This window comes from Balaenoptera acutorostrata, chromosome 8 (assembly GCF_949987535.1).
Source record: "Balaenoptera acutorostrata chromosome 8, mBalAcu1.1, whole genome shotgun sequence".
Lineage (NCBI taxonomy): Eukaryota > Metazoa > Chordata > Mammalia > Artiodactyla > Balaenopteridae > Balaenoptera > Balaenoptera acutorostrata.
This window is the reverse complement of record NC_080071.1, coordinates 76433052-76453130: the sequence shown is the minus strand read 5'-3', so window position 1 is coordinate 76453130 and position 20079 is coordinate 76433052. Positions and strand designations below refer to the sequence as shown.

Sequence of the window (20079 nt, the reverse complement as noted above, 5' to 3'; positions counted from 1 at the left end):
CGGTGTGGCTAGTGACGACCACGCTGGACAGCGCAGATGCAGGACATTTCCGTCATCACAGAGTGTTCTGCGGGACAGCACGGATCTCAAGTGTATGCACTACTACACATGCACACGCACGCCTGAATCCTGGGGAGGGTTGGGAAGCATGGGGATGCTATAATAGGGTTGGGGGCGGAGGCTTGAGGGTCAAGAGAGGAGGAAGGCTAGGTGACGGAGACTAGCGAAGATGCCAGCACATAGGTTGGAAAACAGCAGGTGGTGCTGAGAACAGTCAGGTTAAAGAGAGCCAGGAGTTGGGGTGGTGGCATTTCTAACAGCTGACACCCTGAGTGCACATGTGTGGCAGGCAGTGTGCTACACCCTTTACAGCCATCTCTTTTAATCCTCACAACCACCCGAATTGTTTTAGGTTCTAATATTCTATATCACGAAGACAGAAACTGATGCTCACAGAAGCTAACTTCTCCAAGGCCACACAGCCAAGGTTTGAATCCAGACGGTCTGGCTCCAGAACCCACACACTTGACCGCTCCACCGTACAGTCCCCAGCTGAGAGGAGACACTGGAATTTAGAGCCGCATTTTACAGCTGAAGAAATGAAGCCTAGGAAGAGTGATTTCTGCCTTCTAGTAAGTGGGCAGGCTGAGAGCAGCCGCAGGGGGGAAAGTATAGATGGGTCTTGGCGCGCTGGGGTGGGGGAGCGGATGGTGGTAGGAATTGAGGAGGAAGAGAGAGAACATATAAGTGGTGGTGGAAGCAGGAGGTGGAGGTGGGTGTGGGTTGGTATGAGACTGGGTGAGGAGGGGGGCGGGAGAGAGAAGAGATGGGGTGAGCTGGGTGGAGGGGCATATGGGTGGAGAGGTGGGAGCCTCACTCCTGTCGCCTCTCTCCCCTCCCCTCCTCTCCAAACCTCGCCCAGCCTGCTTCATCCGTTAAGCCTTCCCAGCCCTCTTCAGCCCAGAATGGCCTCTCTCTCTGAACCCAGGCTCTTACTATCCATGTACCTTGTTTGGCAATTAATCCCGGCACCTCCTGACACTGCTTGCATGGCTGGTTAACTCTTCCATTGGTTAAGCTTTTTAAGTGTCCCCATCCCAGCTCCACCACAAGACTGGAAGCTGCTTGAGGACAGGGACTGGGGACCAGGGCTCCCTTTCTTTGTTCTCCACCACAGCACCTGGCAGCGAGCCTGGCATGTAATAGGTGCTCAGAACTCCGTGTTGATGGCGTGACTGATTGGGAACCAGTGAGGGGATATTAGGGAGCACGGCGGTGAGAGCGACTGCAGTGGTGACAGAAGCAAGAGCAGCAGCTGAGGGGACTGGGGGAGGGCACATTACCCAGAGTAAAAATAGGCTGGAAAATGTGACATTTATTAACTTGGATTCCGGAAGAAAGGTCACAGCAGAGTGGGGAGTGGGAAGGAGGAAATGGGGAATGCAACAGAAAACACATACCTTTCCCAAAGCGCGTCGTTGTCACTGACCATCTCAGCACACATGCCCTGGCAGGTACCCACCACTGATTCCTGCACCCATCACCCCTCCATAGATCCCAAATCCCCATCATGGGCTCCATATTCTCACCACGGAGTCTATTGTGGACCTCATGTCCTCATCAGAGACCCCTGATGTCTTTGTCTCCATACCCCTTCTCCAGTCTTGCCCACACCATACACCCCCATCTTCCCCGTTACCATGGATCATCCCATCCCAACCATAATCCCAGACCCTTGTAAACTGGCAGCAGAGTCAGCCTTAGAATGCCAGGTCCAAGGGAGCGTTACACTCAGCAGATGGGGGTTGGGGTTTGGGCAGAAGGGTATGGGGACTAGGCTGAGTTGGGGGGGACCGGAATTCTCCAGGGGACAGGTGGGTCCAAGGGGAATTCCTGGCCCCCAGTGCTTGCTTTGCTCCTCTGCCCTCCATTGTCCCGCTGCAGCCCCAGAGCAGAGACCCACAAACTTCTGTCCTTTTCTCTCCATCCTCAGGGTACGAAAGGGCCTGTGGGATATCCACCCTCACCTCTGCCTGGCCATCCCCAGATTAAGAGGGACTCGCCAGCTTTAATCAGGGGGCTCCCTGTTCCCATATCGTCCAGGCACCTCCTCCTTTCCTGGAGGCCAGGCAGCTACCCCCTGCCTCCCTCACCTTGCTTCCTTGCCCCTCCATCTCTTCCTCCCCTCCCCTCCCCTCCCCTCCCCTCCCCTCCCCTCCCCTCCCCTTTGAGGCTTCATTACTCTTCCCCTTGCCCTTCCACCCCCCACCGGGGCCTGGGACACAAACTCCCACTCAGGGACACAAAGCCCCCATTGATTTCTGCCCCAACAGCACCTGCTGACACAGGCTCTGTCCCCACCCCCAAAACTCAGGGTGACGATGTCTCACAGAGGAGCCCCACTGACCCGAAAGGCCACATTCACACACTGCTCCTTAGGGACGATCGCTTCGAGAGCGGTGATTTTTTCCTGGAAGAAGGGGCGTGCAGCTGGACAACAGGCCAGTGCCATCCCCCCCTCCCCCCCGCCCCAGTTCCTCTCCCAGCATGATCCTCCTTCTCATCCCTTCCTCCATTTCTACGCAACTCCCGCCATCCAATGGCAGGAGGACCCCGAGGCTGCAGGCGTGGTGGGGGCAGGAACACGGGTGGAGCACGTTTCCTGGTGCTACTGAGGCAGTGAGTGAATGAGAGCCTGGGTGCGGGCACCGGGCCATGAGAAGGAAAAGGTCCCCATCTGGGGCTGGCGCTGGAGGCTGGGCTGGATGGGCACCACGTCGATGCCATGGATTTGCACATGTGCTGGGCGGTGGTCCCAAGAATGAAAACACACCCCCACACACACCACACGTACACAATGCCGGGGGTAAACTGTGGACTGGGGACAGCAACTCAAGCACCAGGAATAATAGACAGCCTGTGACTGTGGGTGAACGGAGCACCGACAGACAGACAGATAGACAGCATACAAGACACACCCCCCACACACGCCTCACACACCCGATTGTGGGAGGTGTGCATGGGAGGGTAGCCCAAGCCGACACTGCACTCCACTCCACTCCTCGTGAGAGTGTGTGTGTGTATTCGCACATATGGGAGAGACGGGGAGCAGGGGCTGAGGTAGATGGGGGTGTCACAAGGGGGGACGGCATCCACGGTGTGACCCTGTCCTCAGCAGCTTAGTAAGAGCTGGGACGTGGCACGGGCATGAGCAGCTCTCCGGGTGCGTGGGTGTGCAGGTGTGCACGTGAGTGTAGTGACAGGGACACTGAGTGTGTGTGAGAGAGTGTGCAGGAAACTATGTCCCCATGCAGTAGGGGTGTGTGTGTGTGTGTGTGTGTGTGTACGCTGGGCAGCACTGAGGGTGAGCCATGCACATAAGAGTGAATGAGTGATCCTCAGTGTAAGAGCCAGAGCCGGGCAAGGGAGCAGCAAGAACCAAGAAACAGAGGGAGGGCCTGGAAAGCGGGAGAAGCTGGAGGGGCAGCATGAAAGAGGGATGTGTGAGGGAATCAGTGAAAGGGGGTGTGTGCGAGAGACACAGAGACAGATAAGAGACACTGGCGCCCAGTGTATGCGAAGATCGGCTCTATCCAGCCTGCCGGCCGGGCCAGCTCCCCCAGAGGCAGCCCTGAGTCCCTCTTTTGCTGGAGCCCCCAGAACACCCTCTCCCCATCGCCCCTGTTGGGTGGGGAGAAGAATCCAGTGGCCACAGAAGAAAAGGAGAGCAAGAGGAAAGCGGGGGTCACTTGGTCCGGCTGTGGCATGGTGCGTCCCTTCCCTGCAATCCGACCAGCTTCTGGGCCCCCAGGCCCACTCCAGGACCCCCGGCCCCCAGACTTAGGCACTGCAGCGGCGGCAGAGCCCGAAGAGGAGTGGCAGCAGCAGGAGGGTAAGCCCCCACGAGCGTCCACCGCTCCATGCTGGGGAGCCTGAGGGCAGCACCGGGCTTGGGGGCGACACGAGGCCAGCCTCTGGCGGCGGCAGGAGGGGAAGCCCTGGTGAGGATGCCCTGCGCACCACTCCCTCCCCCACCGCCAGCCTCTGGCCACCCCAGGCTGGGCGGGCCGGCTGGCAGGACTCACCACGGAGAAGTTGCTGGTGGAGCAGTGGTGCCCGCTGAAGTTGCAGCTCTTGAGCATGTCGGCGAGCTGGTGGCCAGTGCGGTTGAGGATGTCTACCATGTCGGGCTCTGGGTAGCGCAGGCCAGCGGCACGGTGCCCGTCCCGGTCTTTGGGGGGCAGCCCGGTCAGATTGGCCAGGTGGAAGATGTCGGCGTCGCTGAGTGCCGAATGCCGGAAACGGTTGATGTTGCAGAGGGTGACGGCTGGGAAGCCCGCCACTGGGGCTGGGGCAGCCGGGTCCATTACCACCAGGTGAGGCCGGGTCAGGTAGCCCCGGGCCAGGCCGGCCGCCTGGTACAGGAAGGCAGCCAGCGAGGTGAGTAGGGCCAGTGCCCACAGGGTTCTGCGCAGTCCATGGGGGCCGGGGCCACAGGCCCGGCCCAGCCCGTGCAGAGTGCTGGTGCTGGCAAAGGTGGCCAGGTCCCGGGGGGCTGCGGCCCCCCGCGCGGCCCCCAGGAGGCTCTGCTCATCCCCTGCCTCCTTCTCCTTGGGTTTCGCATCCTCCTCTGCAAATTTGATTTTGCACACAATCTCGATCGGCATCTGTGCCCAGCTGCTGGGACTGGCCGGAGCCTCCCTGCCCCTGTCCCTCTCTGGCCAGCAGCTCCCGGTGCCCTCCGGAGTGGCGGCGGGGGCAGCGGCTGCTCTTCTAAACTCAAGGCAAACGGGAAGAGGACGGGGACAGGGTGGGGGCCTGAGGTGGGGGAGTCACTCCCACTCCCGGCAGCTCCGCAGCCCTGGCGCTGCCGCCGCCGTTTCTGCCGCCGCTTGTCTCTCTCCTCGATCGTCTCCTTGTGGCTTCCCTTATCAGCACCAGCACAGCTGTCAGCCCCTGCGTGTGTCCCTGCGAGCGAGCGAGCGAGGGAGCGAGCGCTGCTCCGCCACGCCGCGCAGCCCCAGCCGCTCCGCTCAGCATGTGCTCCGGAGCCCACCCCGTGCTTAATAATTCAGGACATGTCAACAGCGTTTCACCGGCGGCACGGGCGGCAGGAGCCAGGCCAGGGGAGGGGGCGGCCCCCAGCCCGGGACAGGGATCGCCCGTCCCTGCTGCCTGAGACCTCGTCGGGATAGCCCCAAACTCTTGCTACACCCTAGCCATTCGTGGGGTCCCCGCATGGCCCCACTCCCAGGCCACCCGGAGAGGAGGGTTGCACCCGGAGTCCTTCGCTCATTCTGCCACTTTTCTGGACCGCACCCCAGGAGGGGTCAGCCGACTCCATCCCCGACCTCCTGGCCTCCCTGACTCCTGACTGCAGCCACCCAGCCGCTGCCTGACCCCACTACCCCACTCACGGCGGCTTCCAGAAACTCCCTGGGAGAGCCACTTGTTTGAATGAGGGAGGGGAGGGGAGGGCAGAGCAGAGAAGGGCAGGTGAGACAGACAAGGGGACAATGGTGGCTCCACCAAGATTCTTGGCTTTCCTACAGCTTTGCTCCCGACTTAACACCCACCATACCCCTGCCCCCTCTGGGATGCTGGCCGCCCTCTCCCCGACTTCACCTCCACCCCCGAAACTCAGTCTCTCGTGTGTCTGGGACAGAGGGCACCCTGGCTGACTTGCACATCTGTGACCGCTTTGCTTCCCCAAATGTTTCCCAAATCCCTTGCCAGGCCGGGGGTCGGAGGGAGCGTGTTGGGTGGACAGGCCGGGGAGCAGAGGAGGTATGATGTGGGTGAGGGGGTGTGGAACGGAGGTCAGGAAGAGCCCAAATGGGGGTGCTGGAGGGAGCAGAGATGTGCTGCGCTTGAATGGGAAGGAATGCAGTCCTAAGGAGACGGATGCAGGGGGCGCCTGGCAGAGGGGCAGGGGAGCCCTGGGGTGGCTGCCGCCTTGCGGGGAGGAAGCAGGCATGCGGGCTGCTGTCACAGGCAGGGATGGGGCCCCTGGTGGCCAGTGGAGAGGAGGTGATGCCTGGGTGCCCCCAGGGTGGGGGTGGTCACCGTGAGCAGCTTGTGCTCTGGGGGGGGGGGGCCGTGTGAGAGCGAGAGCCCTCATGGGAGAGGAAGTACTCATCCCCTAGAGGAAAGGGGGGGGCTGATTAATCGGGGCGCTAATGAGCAGCAGGGAGAGGAAGCTCAGAGGGGCGGGGGAGGCCGCTCCATTGATCCGAGCCGCGGAACCGGCAGCTGAAAAAAAAAGTGAGAAGGGAATCGATCTGAGGGAAACAGCAGCTGCTGGGGATTAGAGCCCGAGGTCCACCCGCTGCCCAGTGGCCACCCCTCCCCTGCGGCGGGCCTGCCCTGCCGGTCGCAGCCCCTGCGTGGCCTGGGAAAGGGGCCCAGGGATGGCTCCCCTGGGGAGCAGGGAACCACTCTGCTCACCCTTGGTTGCAAGGCCAGGTCAGGCCCTGTCCATCACAGGTCACCCTAGCACGGAGCCCACCCACACACAGCCGCCCACCAACCCTGGCCCTTTGGGGCACCCTGTTGGGGTTTGTCTCCAGCATCTCATCAACGTAGCTTCCCCAGCGGCCCCTTGGCTGGGCTTCCCCACAAGCCGTCTCCCCCAAGCTGGGGAGCTGAGACCCCTGAGGTCAGGGGCTGCATCTGGCAGCATCCCAGAGGGGAAAGGGGCTGGCACGGAAAGCAGCTGCTGAGTTAGCACCCAGAGCCTCCAAGCGACGACAGACTGTCCCCATCTCTGCCCCCTGCCCAGGGGCAGCCCCCTCCCATGCTCACCCCTCCCTGCTAGACTACCAGACCCTTCCAGTACTTCCTCCCCCACCTCCTTATCCTCCCCAGCCTCTCTCTTCCCCTTTCTCCTGGTATTGATTTTTCTTTACTGGGTTTTTTTTTTTTTTTAAGGTGATTTAATTGCTTTTTTAAGGTTACTTCAGTCTGGGGCTCTGCCAGGAAAGCGGGGAACTGCCCCCCAAGCTCTCCCCAGCACTGGTTGCCACCCAGGACTCAGTGTGTGTCACTAAATTGTCCTGCCATCCAATGAGATCACAGGGTCTTTCTCCCCAACATACTGGCCTCCATCATGAACCCGAAGCACGCCCTCTTTTCTCCTGAGGGCATGTCGGGGAGCCTTCAACCTCTAGAAGGAATGAAGTTGGGTGGTAAGCCGGTACTGGGGGGCGGGCAGGGGCAGGGTGGTGAGGGGAGTTCCAGGCCACCAGGAAGTGGAGCGGCAGTTAGCTGCATGCCCCCCCTCCACCCCCGCTGCCCTACAGCAAGCTGTCTTCAATTGTCCCCAAGTCCTCATCCTCCAGTCTCCCAGGCCCCAGGGATATGGTTGTGCTCAGTGGGAGCCCCCCCCATGTCCTTTCAGGCCATCCCTTGGCCTTTTCCCCCCACTCCTCCAGCCTCTTCTATCACCCACCCTGTCCCCTTACACCCTTTTCCCCTCTGGCCCCTGTCCTTTCTCCCCTCCCTTTCCCTGCTTCCCTGCCTGCCTCCCTCTCTGCCCGGCTGCAGTTGGGTGATAATCTCCCTCATTTAGCCTCCCGGCTGCTTCCCCGGCTCATTGCCCAGCTGGTCCCTGGGGCCCAGCCCAGCTTCCTCCCCACCCCCACGCCCAGCCCTGCGCCCAAGCTCCCCCATCCCTTCCCCGCTTCCCCCACCCACTCCCAGGGGACCAGCTGCCCCCTGCAGTGAGCATCAGGGCCAAGTGTGGCTAGCCAGGACCCAAGCTGGGTGTGAGCAAAGGGGGAGGGGCTGCCAAGGACTCTGGGGGTGGGAATGTGGGTGCAGGTTCCGGAGGGGCCGGTGGGGGGGGAGTGTGGGGTGCAGGGTCAGGATGTGAAGCCTCAGCCAGGCATCCTCTGCCCACCAGTTGTCCCCATTCCCCAGATTTGTTCGCAGTCCAATTCTCCACCCACCCCCCAGGGGCTGAACTAGGCTTCCTTACAGAGAGAGAATGGTGGATGGACTGAGAGGCAGAGATTAGAGTGCCATCTGTACAGCCTGACAAGGCAGGGCATGGGGATGGGGGGCAGAGAGGTAGGGAGGGCAGGAGGGTTCTCACTCAGAACACCTGGTAGGGGGCACGGAGGTTTTCTTTGGGCAAAATGCTCCAAAAGGCAGACCTGGAGACCTCCCAGGATCCTGCTTGTGGGGCTCCAAGGAGGCTCCAAGGCCCATCCTGCACCCCGAGCTCTGGGGTTGCCTCTTCTCCCAGCAGGGACCCCCAAGCTGAGCTGCATTTGCCCCTTCCCCCCATTTGTGGGCCTTAGACTTCCAGCCTGGGTGGCCCCACTCCTAAATGACATGACCCCCAAACTCCTAGATAGCATTCTAGGGGGAGGCCCCAGTCTCCCCCTGCTCACAGAGTACACCCCTTGCCACCCTGCCCAGCTCAGACACCTGTCCCAGGCCTGGCTCTGCTGCGGACCAAGGCATGAGCCAGTGTGGGACAGACGTGGGTGGGAAGGGACACGGATGGGGGAGGCGGAGGCCGGGACTGGGCCAGGCCTGGCTGGTGAGCGAGCAGCGGTGACAAACGGGCTGTGCGGGGGCCGAGGGGCGGGGGGCCGACGGCGGCTGATTTATCTGGGTTATTTATGCTGCGGACGAGGCAGGAGAAGCGGTTAATGAGAGTTCCAGTGAAGGGGGTGGGGAGGCCCGGACGTGATCTGAGGCAACTGAAGAGGGTTAGCGTCCCGCTGCCGGGCCCTGCCCCCACTGCCCGCCAGCACTCTGCACACCCTACCCTGTCCAAGGACCAGCCCAGCCCTGCCCAGCCCTGAGCCCTCTCCTGTGGCGGGCACCAACAACCCAATCCGGGGCAGTGGGTTACTGGGATTGAAGGGGACCATGTCCAAGATTGAGGGGCTGCTGGAGGAACCGGGGGAGGGGGCCAGGAGATGGAGGGGGCAGGGAAGGAAGAAAGATGGAAAATCTTGGCTGGTCAGAAACTGACCAAGTCTGTGGGGCCTGCGGGGGAGGGTTGAGGCGGAAGGAGATCAGTGTGGGGCTGGTGGGCAGCTGCAACCTCGGGGCTGAGGCTGGAGAGAGAGCAAAGGACACTGGGGTGCAGATCTGGTGTCAGCCAGGAGTCATCATGGGGGGCCTGAGAGGCAGAGACAGGCCAGGGGGTGCTGGTCAGAGAGAAGAGAGAACCGGTGAAGGAGGGGGGAAGAAGATCCCGAGAAGGAGGGGGAGAGGGCTTTGCAGCAGCGAAAGCTGCTGGGAGCAGATAAGGCGGCACAGCAGCAGCAGGGATTAAAGCTCTGAGGGGCAGGGACGGGGATGAGGCGTGGGACACGGGGGTGGGGGGAGGCAGGGAGGAGAGGGTTGAGGGCAAGACACCTGGGCCAAGGAGATGAGAGCGAGAAACGAGGGCTGCAAAGGGGCAGGATTTAATCAGAGGCCAGAGGTGGTCATCGCCTGGGAAGTGGGATGGTGGAGGCGGGGAGAAGGGACTCCTGATCACCCGGGCTGAGTAGGGGGTACTTTTCCGCCACCAACGGAGGCCCCATACCGTGTGCCTTTTGGGGTAGCAAAGCTAAGCAGAGGGGTGCATTGCTGAGCGGAGGGTACTGCAGATTGTTGGGGACGGGAGTACCAGGGCCCGGCCCTGGGAGACACCGAGCTCTGGCTAGAACTTGGACGTGCAGGACATCACCTCCTTGAGGCGGCCAGTGGAACACAAGAGTGTCACGGGGACCTTGACCACACACAAGGGTGCCCAGCCAGTCGGCCCTGGGATGGAGACCCCATCACGTCCAGGGTGGCAAGGACCAGTGCTTCAGAGGGGGTTTCTTTGTGGGGAGGGGCATGGGCACGGAGGGGGGCACTGGCTTCCCGAGGCTCAAGCTTCGGACTCAGATGCCCCTTTCCACCCCCTGCTCTCCTGTTCTCCAAGCCTCCCAGAAGCGTGTGCCTGGGGAGGGTGAAGCCCCTGTTCCCTCCAGACGAGGGCGAGAGTGGTTCAGAGGTGGCCAAGGCGGTGGAGGGGAGCCTGGAGGGAAGGAAGGGAAGGAGGAGGAAAGGGTGAGGGCGGCAGGCGGGGCAGAGTAATTGCATGTTTGTCAGTTCTCCTGTCTCTGCACACGAGGGAGCGTGTGTGGTGGTGAGTGTAGCTTTGCCTCGACGAGTCTGTGTCTGTTGGCACAAGTGTCAGTGCGTCTGTCTCAGGGGTCTGGGTTCTCCTTGGCCCCCGCCCCAACTTTTTGTTTTGGGGAGCGCGGCTCTGGGCACACCCAGCTGTGCTTCGTGCTGATGCGGCAGATGTGGCAGGGCCCCAGCTGTGCCTGCTTCCCGGAGAGGGGGAGGGGGCTGCAATCTGCTCCCCCACGATGGCTGCTAAGTGCCAGGGGGAGGGGATGGGGATAGGGGTGGGAAGGAGGCCCAGGCAGGAGGGAGATAAGGGCCCTGCCACTCCCCCCACCCCATCCTGGCCAGCCTCCCCCAAGTCTGCGTTCTTGGCTCGGCCTCTTCCCCCTAGCTGGCTCCCGAAGCCCATCCAAATTTCTCTCCACGCTCAGTCCCAGTCGGTCCCCAGCTCTCCTCCTCTGTCACCCCACCCAGCTCAGTGCCAGGGACCCGCCCCCCTCCCCGGCCCCCAGCTCGCTCCCCCTCGCTGATTTTACAGAATAATCTTTTTATGGAAACTGAAAAAAGCACTAATGGCAGGAGCGCACCCCTCCCCCGCATCCTCCCCCCTCATCCCCTACTTCCCACCCCAGTTCCCTCTGTTCTCGCAGGGCCAGCACCTTCCTACCCTTACAGGGCCAATGAAGTCCCAGAGGTGGTGAAGGGGGCTCCCTGCCCTCTCCCCTCCCGGGGCAGGGTACTCCCACATCCTGGGCTCTGGGCTGTGCCCTCAGAGGTAGAGGGATGCTAGGCCCTCCCAGGGCAGACTAGGCTGGAGAGGAGTGGGGGGCATCGGAACTTCTCTCCTTAGACCCCGCTCCACCTGAGCACCCGTACATCAGTAACATCCTCCGCGTTGCTGGGTGGGGGGGCGCACCACAGAGACCTCAGCTTCACTAACCCCCCTTCACTTTAAACACTGACCCCGTCCCTGTCCAGTGCCTATCCCCACCCCCACTGGGCCCAGGAGGGGGGGGTCCCGGGGGGCCAGGGCCTGACACAGACTTATTGGATATCACAGTGTTTTGCTGAGAAAATAATTAAATTATCATATTTATGATGAAGCTGCCATGGCCTCTGCCAACCACTCGGAACAGAAGGGTCAGGACTCGGGGGAGGAGAGGAAGGGACCCAGCCCCTGGCCCTGTGGCCCACCCCTCTCCCAGCCCTGCCCTCAGGGGGTTGACCCCAGCCCAGAGGAGGCATCTGCAGACCCCTCCGGACCCCACACAGAGGTGACGGAAGGTGTGGGCTGGAGGCAGAGACTGGAGGGACCAGGAACGGGAACCAGGAAAAGGGCTGCGTCCAGGCAGGTTGTAGGTCAGGACCGCTAAAACTCCCGATTGTTTCACATGCACGTGCGCTCTGACACAGCCTGCAGGGCCTCCAGGGGCTGGGTGGTCACACCTAGCCCAATCCCTGGGCCGCCCTCGGCCCAGCTCCTGAGAAAGTGCATCCTCCTAACAGCCCAGCTCTGAAGCTCTGAAATCCTGGGCTCTGTCCCAGACCCTGGTGCTGATAACCAGGCCCCGGCACCCTGCTGCCTGCCACCCTGCCTGCTGCCAGGACCCCCTCCTCCCTCCCACCCACGCCCTGCCCCCCCCATTCTCTTCGGGTAATTAGATTCCTCTCAATTAGCAGATTACCATCATTACCCGCTCATCTGGCAACTAAGCTCTGCACCCACAGCTGGGGAAAGGGGGGCACCGGGAGGGGCACACGGGGGTCATGGGCAAACATGAGAGATGGCTGGGTATCTCTGGGGCTTCAGGAATGTGGAAGGAAGACTGAGACCCCCCCCCAAAGAGCAGAGCCAGGGTGGTGGGAGGTGGCCAGGGCCCCTCCCCTCCCAGAATGGAGTAGCTCCCACTGTGCTTCCGGAGAGAAATGTACCAGCTCAGGCCCACCCTGCCTGCCAGGGACTAGGAAGCAGATACCAGGCCTCGGGCGGGAGAGAAACCCCGACCCCGCCAAAAGCCAGGCTGGGAGCAGATGGAGCTGGCAAAGCAGAAAGCAGGCCGGGCCGGGGCTCAGCAGCCACCGAGGAGAGCGGCTCCGGGTGATCCAACCTCGGGCCCAGGGCTCCCAGCCCGCACCCCACTGCCCAACCGAAATCCTCCCCTCTTCCCTTCGGAATCCTTCCACTCTGGAGCCTGAGCCAGGCCCAGTGAAGAGGAACAGGGAGGCGGCGGCGGCGTCGCGGTAGGGGTGAAGGCGGGGGCCAGCCGGCTGGGAGCCTTGAGGGCCTTCCTCCAGAGCAGCGCGAGGGGCTGAGGCAGTGGGAGGGGGAGATTTACCAGGGCTCCAGATTCATTATTCATGAGCCCGAAGCAACGACTCCAATTTAAATGCTAATGTGGGGGGGCCTGAGTCAGCCACCCCGCTTCCACTCTCACCCCCAGCCCAGGCACAAGCGGAGTCCTTACTGGCTCCAAGGTTCACCCGGGTTTATTAGGGAGTGGAGAGGGAGGCCACCAGTCCCCCGGCCACCCACGTTGCTCCCCGTGTGCGCGTGCGCGCAGGAAGAGCCTGGCTGGCTTCCTCCGGTCCCTCCTGGACAGAGGCTGGCCATGCAGGCAGGAGCCTCAAGGGGAGCGGATCAGAGTTGGGGGGAACTTCAGGCAGCCCCCCTCAGAGGATGATCTGGTTGGTGAAGCTGCGGCTCAGCTCCTTGTGTGGCAGAACAATCGAGTTCAGTATGAGCACCTCGGCAGGGATCCGGACGCGGCAGCCTGCAGTGTGGACAAGGGCACCAGGGGGAGGCCGTGGGGAGGGGAGGCGAGGGGCAAAGAGCTGGGGGCCACTGCCATCCGGGAGGGATCCCTCCCTGCCCATCTGTGCCCTGGCCTCATACCCCCTGTGACTCACATAGAGCAGACACTGGGTAAATGTTTGCTAAAGGAATAAACACACACACACACACACACACAAATGCTCCCACAGGGCACGGCCATCACCTGTGGAGGTTTCTCACAGCCTAGGGCCCTGGGAAGCATACCTAGGATGGTGATGGCAGGGAGCAGCTTCCCATCCTTGAATAGGCTCTCACTGTCCATGTGGGCTCGGGGGTCGTTGGGATTGGGGTCACTGGGGGTACCCTCCACGCGGGCCCAGCGCCCCACGGTGCTCCCCCAGCCCACGATGCTGTGCAGGACACACGTGTGTTCCTGCCAGACAGGACGATGTGAGGTGAGGGGGTGAGAAGGGGCCAGGTGCAGAGCCCACGGGGCTCACCCCTCCCCTCAGCCTCTTGGGGCGCCACGGCTGCTGGGCGTGCCTGGGTGCCTACCTGCAGCGTGGCCCCATGGAGGACAATGCTCTCTCGGAGCCGCACACCCTCGCCTATGGTCACCCCCTCCCCGATGGAGACGTTGGGGCCCAGCTGTGGAGAAGAGCACAACCATAGCCTTGGAGGGCCCCAAATCCAATCCCCTCATCAAACACATAAGGCTTGAGGCCATAGGACAGGCTGTGACAAAGTGGAGAGACCGCTACTCCGAGCACGGGAGGTATCTGTACCGCCCCACCCATGCTTCCCCTGGGCTGGGCCACCACTTACCACAGCAGATGGGGCCACCTTAGCTGTTGGGTGGATGTAAACGTTTCCTAGAAGCAGAAGAGAGGACCTGGGGGCAAATACCCCAAACCACATCTGGTTCAGGGAGGGCAGGGATTGAGACTTCACGTCTGGATCTAAGGTCAGGAGTCACAGCTCAGAGGGGAGAGGGGGCTGGGCTGGGGGGGCAAAGGTTAGGAATTGGGGCCGGATGGGTACCTCGAATCCGTGGACCCTCTGGGGTGTGCTTGGCCAGGCGTTCTGGGTGAGTGAGCTGGTACTGGCTCAGATAGAGGCGGGAGGCATAGAGGGCTGAGCTGGGGGCCAGAAAGTGGTGCAGGGCCTCAGGGGCCAGCAGGGCCTGTGCCCACCACCCCAAAGTTTCAACCTCCAGGTGACCCAACCACCCCATCAGAGGCTCCTCCCATACCCTGCAGACTTGATCTGACTCCAGATACCATCAGTGAGGTGCACATAGATCTGGCCCTGCCCGGCCAGGGCGGAGAACACATCCTGCTCCAGGCGGATGGTACCTGCCCCAGGCCACAAGACTGACGAGTCCTCCCTGGCACAGAGGAAGGGATGCTGACATCAGTTCCCCAGCTGAGCCCAACTGGGGGCCAACAGTCTCTTGGGGATAGGAATGAGAGTGAATCCCACCACCTCTCCAGGTCTGGTCAGATCTGCTCCAAAAGGATGCTCACATCCCAGGAAGCTCTCCCATCACCCTCATACACATCACCTCCTCTCCTCCCTGAGCTGTCGGTGTCCCCAGGCACAGACCTGCTGCTCATCCTGCCCCACATCCAGATGGAGTTCGACCAGACCTGGCTCCTCCCCCTTTTCCCATTCTCCGCCACCCCATCCACTCCTCTGAACCCCGCCTCCGGTCACCCTCCCTCTCACTCACTGGATGGAATGAAACACAGACAGACTCACCCCAGAGGAAGGCAGCTGGTGGGGGCAGAGACAGTCACAGAGAGAGAGAGAAGAGAGAGATGGTGGAGATGCCAGCTCAGCAGAAACAGACAGAGAGGCCGGGAGAGATGGAGAGAGAAGCAGAGAGATGGATGGGAGTGAGAAGATGGTGATGAGTGAATGAGCCTTGAGATGGGGAGATGGGCGGGGGAGGTGGGAGCAAAGGCAGGGATCCACAGAAAGGAACAGGTTCCAGGCCTAGGAGGATGAGCCTGGAGTTTGGCTTGTGGTGAGCAGGGCTCTGGGGCACTCAGCCTGAGAGAGAGAGAGAGAGAGAGAGAGAGAGAGAGAGAGAGAGAGAGAGAGAGAGAGAGAGGAGAGAGAGAGAGAGAGAGGAGAGAGAGAGAGAGAGAGAGAGAGAGAGAGAGAGAGAGAGAGAGAGGAGAGAGAGAGAGGAGAGAGAGAGAGAGAGAGAGAGAGAGAGAGAGAGAGAGTAGAGAGAGAGAGAGAGAGAGAGTGTGTGTGTGTGTGTGTGTGTGTCTCAAGCCTGTGTGCACCCAACTGTGTGTGTTGCCGTCTGTTCTAAAAGGCATCTCTGGGACACTCAGGGCTTGAGAGAAATGGACCAGAAGGGGAGTGGGCGAGGTTAGGAAGGGAGGGACTGGGGAGAGGACAAGTAGAGATGAGAAGGGGAAGGAAGGTGAGCGGGTGGAGGTGGAGCCTGCAGAGACTGGGGTGGGGGGCTGGTCTGTGACCGGGGCACTTGGGGTCTCAGGGCCATGGGCCTGCCTCACAGTTGCCCATCCTGCTGATTACGCTGGAAGACATCCCGAAGGGGCTTCAGGGCTTCCGGGGAAAAGAGATAGATGCCACAGTTGATGATGTCACTGACAAAAGTGCTGGGTTTCTCCACATAGTGCAGGACCTGAGGACACAGTGGGCTGGGATCAGTGGAGGAGAGGCCACTGCATCACCCCCTAAGACCCTCTGACCTCCAGGTCCTCCCTGCTGCCGGAGTGGTCTTCCTAAAATGCAGACTGCATCTTGCCGCTGGCCTTCACCTTCAAGATAAGTCTGAACTACAGGCCTGTCTCCTCCCCACCTCCCAGAGCTTCCAGAACACAACTCCATGCTACTGCACGCCTGCACTGGGAATGTTCCTTCCCATCTCTTCATTTGGAAAACTCGGCTTTCAAAACCCAGCTGGCATTGTCACTTCCTCTATGAGTCCACTCTGCCCCAGAGTTGGCTTCTCAGGTCTGGGCACCCCTGGCCTCTGGCCACACCTCACCGGTAGCACTTGTATCATTTGCGATGGTTGGTTTTTGACTGTCTCTCCCACTAGTCAAGGGTTCCTGAGAAGCAGGGATTGTCGTTCGGCTGTGTTTCCCTCACACCTACCTAGTGCCTAGCACAAAACTTCAAAAAAAAAAATTCATGTGTGTGTGTGTGTGTATGTGTTTACATGTATTTTTAATACTAAAGCTTGAACAAACAAAAGGGGTGCATGGAAGTCAGTCAGGCTCAGGGGCAGGGAGCTTCACAAACAAGGACAGAGACCCTCTGCCTTGATGATTATGCTCCTGCCTCCATAATTCTGGACGCATGCTGTTTCCTGCCTCCTGGCCTTTGCACATGCTGGTCCCTCTACCTGCAACGCCTTCCTGTCTCCGTCATCTAAACAAATCTAAAACTCAGCTCTGACCTTGCCTTCTCCAGGAGCCCTCCCCTCCCCCACCCATACAAGCCTGGGTTGGGCCTCCTTTTGTGCTCTCATAGCACCCTGATCATTCATCTACTGTTACCCCCTTCACTCTCGACGATCTCTCTAGAAAGGATATAGGATGAACAACTGAGGGTATGCCCCAGTTGGGGCAAGACCAGGGCCCATCCCAAAGCATTCCAGCATTCTCTAGAGGCGGAGTGGGAATGATGATACACAGAGCAGCGCCCAGCCAGCCCCCTCTCTGCTCTCACCTCATGCGTCTGTGGATTCTCTACGATGCAGCCGTAGTTGAGGGATTGTGTCCTGTTAGCCTGAAAGACAGACACACTGAGACAGTGACCTGCAGCTCCACGGCAGCAAGGTCTGTTTTCTCTTTCTTTCTTTCCCTCTCCTATAGCACCTGGCACGCATCTCTGCTGCTGTGGACAGGGCTTCAGCAAGGGTGAGAACTGACAGCTGCCGCCACTCCTCCCCGGCTCCCTACTGCTGAGCAGCCAAAGGGCTTGGGGTCTCCACCACCACCTCCACCACTGCTGGGGTTTCAGGCACATCTCCCTCCTGATGCCTGATCCCACCGCCTGGGCTGTCCCTGCCTCCCTGACATCCTGCACTCCAGAAACCTTTCTGGATCACCCCCTCTGCACCCTCCAGCCCCCGGCCCCCTCACCGTGGTGCCAAGGAGCAAGAAAGGGTGAGGCTGGTGTCTGTGGACATCCAACATAGTGCTCAAGGGGAAGTCGGAGCAGACGTCAGCGTTGAGCACGAAGAAGGCTTCGGGGCCTCCAGCCAGAATTTGGTCCGGAAATGGTAGAGACCACCCCCTGTGCCCAGGGGGGCAAATTCTTGCAGGTACCTGTCCCCAGGGACCACATGGCCAGCTTAGTGAGATCAGAGGAGACAGATACCAGGAGCCTGGGCACCTGACTCCTCCTGCTCCCAGGGTTATACCTGCCCGAGGCCCACAGAGAAGGCAATATACTCAGGGATTCAAAGATGCCCAAATAGGAATCCTCCTAGTGTGTGAGGGTGAAGCCTGGCGAATGCTGACTTACCCCACTCCCAAGAACCAGAGGCTTAGTGCACTGACCCCCCCAGCCCATACAGCATGTGTGCACAAATACCTGATCGGAAGGTTAAACTCCCGTTGGGCAGCTTCTAGGAACCGGGTAAGGGGCTCATCAGGTTGGTAGAAGCCAATGAGCAGAATCTCCTGCATCCCAGGGACCTGGGGACAAGAGAAGAGGTTGGAAGAAAAAAATATCTGAAAGGAGGGAGAAATCCCTGGTACTGGCCCATAAGTCTGGAGAGACCAGTTTCATTCTCAGCTATGGGGCCCCTGGGTACTCACTTTCCCACTCTGGCCCATTTTCTCCTCTGGACAATGAGGAAGTTGGAGGAAGTCTCAGTCCCTGATCTTTTAACCTTTTATTATTCTATTATCCCCTGCCCCCTCACATCTGAATTGGGGCTCACCCTAGGGAAGATTTTGCCTACCAAGCTGCGTTAAAGAATAACCCACAATTTCCCCCCATATTTATTATGTGTCAATCTGAGCTTGAGATGAGGATATCATTTATCAGGCGCCTACATTGTACAAGGCACTTTACAAACATCATTGCAAGCTTTGCCACCCCACAAAGCAGGTCTAATCACCTCCATTTTACAAATAAGGAAACTAAGGCTCAGAAAGGATGGGAAATTTGCTCAAGTCCTTACAGGAGTCAGAGACTGGATTCAAATAAAACCATGCCTGCCTCAATACCAAAAGCAATAAAGAAATTAGCTCCACAGTGAGCAAAGGTATGAGTTCTGTGCTTTGCTATCATTAAGGTTCCCCCTGCTGCAATGTTAAATTGTCTCTAAGAGTCTTGCCTGATCCCACATTCCATGCTTTAAAAATAGGAGTGCAGGGCTTCCCTGGTGGCGCAGTGGTTGAGAATCTGCCTGCTAATGCAGGGGACACGGGTTCGAGCCCTGGTCTGGGAAGATCCCACATGCCACGGAGCAGCTGGGCCCGTGAGCCACAATTGCTGAGCCTGCACGTCTGGAGCCTGTGCCCCGCGACGGGAGGGGCCGCGATAGAGAAAGGCCCGCGCACCGCGATGAAGAGCGGTCCCCGCACCGCGATGAAGAGTGGCCCCCGCTTGCCGCAACTGGAGAAAGCCCTCGCACGAACCGAAGACCCAACACAGTCAAAAATAAATAAATAAATAAATAAAATAAATAAGAAAATCCTTTAAAAAAAAAAAAAAAAAAAAATAGGAGTGCAATCTGAGCACAAGGCCAGAGGAGACACTAGGTTAGGGGAAGACAGCAGAGCAGCTGTACCGCACAACTCCAGGGGGCGACATTCACATTTTCACTTCTAAATGGTGGTCCCTGTGGGAAGGTCACGGCTGGAAAAGGGGGAAATACAGCAAGAAGGAGATGAGCAGGAAGTGAGGTGGGAGAGGGGAGCCTATGGGGTTACCTGGGCACAAGCCTCAATGTGGTGCTGGATCATAGGGACCCCCGCCACAGGAAACAGTGGTTTGGGCACCTCAAATGACAAAGGCCTGAAGCGAGTCCCTGGGAGAGGAGAAAGAAGCACATTTCAGCTTCCTGCCTCCCTCTGTCCCCACCCCACCAACCACTCCAGCCCAACCTCTTCCCCCAATTCCCCTGGCTCCTCACCCTTTTGAGGGCCTCCAATCAGGATCACAGCTTTGAGCATGATGGCGATTGCTACCTAAACCTCAAATCCCAACAGAGAAGTCAGGCTCAGATCTCACACCCCAACCCAGGAACCTGACTCAGACCCCAACCAAGCCCCAAAACCCCAAATAGCAACACTTAGTCCCCTCGGAGGATGTAAATCCGAAGTTCAATATAGACCTGCCCCGGACACAACACCTCACAAATCTCACACAACTCAAATCCTAGCCCAGCCTCCAGCCAGCCTTCAAACCCCACAGGGATTTCATCCAAATTCTGAAATTCACACCCCACAATTTGACCCCTAACAGACTTCCCTCTGGCCACAAATTCGGCAAACTCAGAAACTCAGCAGGAGAAGCCCTTCTCAGACCCCAAACCTCAAAAAACCCCAAACCCACCAATTCCCAATGGTTGCATCCTCACTCTAGATGTTAAGCCCTGAACCCCAACAGTGAACCCTGACTACTGAACCCCAGACCCTGAGTGAGCCCCAAATATTTAACTACAATCCTAAGAATGAATCCCAAGTACTGAACTAGTGCAGATCCGCATCTGATGCATCCCAAATCCTAGCAAAAAAAACTATATAGGCTGAACCTGAATCCTAAAACCAAGCTCTAGGTGAACCCCGACTCAAAAGACAAGATTCCTTTAGCATCCCAAACACCCAACCTACCAAGCCCTGAGTACCGATACTGACGACAAGTACTGAATCTCTGGATTCGGAGAACTGATTGCTGACCCTCTGAACCCCACAACTGACTCTAATAAACCCTAGCCTCGCGTAGCCAGGGGTTGTGGAACCAACACAAGAGCGGAAGTGCGGAAAGCCAGCCGAAGCCTCCGAGCCTCTCTCGGTCTACCGTCCGTCCTCTGCCCTCTACCCCTTTCGCCGCCCCTCCACCGGCTCCCTTTACCACTGGCTCCCTTTACCACTGGCTCCCTTTGCCACTAGTTCCCTTTCGCCAGATCTGTCGCCCACTACTTCTTGCTCCTTCCGCGCACGTGTCTTCTCGCA

At 59.5% G+C, this 20079-nt stretch overlaps 2 protein-coding genes and 1 long non-coding RNA gene across 4 annotated transcripts in view; 1 reads left to right on the top strand and 2 right to left on the bottom strand.

Annotated features, from left to right (window-relative positions):
- Positions 1-4682, bottom strand: part of ASIC4 (acid sensing ion channel subunit family member 4) — a 22216-nt gene extending 17534 nt beyond the window's left edge. For both annotated transcript variants that reach the window (XM_028167959.2, XM_057551723.1), the window contains exon 1: positions 4086-4682. In XM_028167959.2, the coding sequence (XP_028023760.2) occupies positions 4086-4667 (582 nt within the window). In that variant the 5' untranslated portion in view covers positions 4668-4682. The remainder of the gene's footprint in view (positions 1-4085) is intronic.
- LOC114238581 (uncharacterized) overlaps positions 1-16980 on the top strand; it is an 18298-nt gene extending 1318 nt beyond the window's left edge. Inside the window, exons 2-3 of the long non-coding RNA XR_003623912.2 lie at positions 413-632; positions 16762-16980. This is a non-coding gene — a long non-coding RNA (uncharacterized LOC114238581). The remainder of the gene's footprint in view (positions 1-412; positions 633-16761) is intronic.
- On the bottom strand, positions 12591-20079 carry GMPPA (GDP-mannose pyrophosphorylase A). Its single transcript, XM_007187993.2, is given in 13 exon segments — positions 12591-12896; positions 13163-13331; positions 13454-13546; positions 13724-13770; positions 13940-14037; positions 14151-14285; positions 15433-15563; positions 16616-16675; positions 17032-17165; positions 17168-17217; positions 17486-17589; positions 18835-18932; positions 19038-20079. Coding segments are annotated over 13 exon segments (1260 nt in total). The 5' UTR covers positions 19078-20079; the 3' UTR covers positions 12591-12795.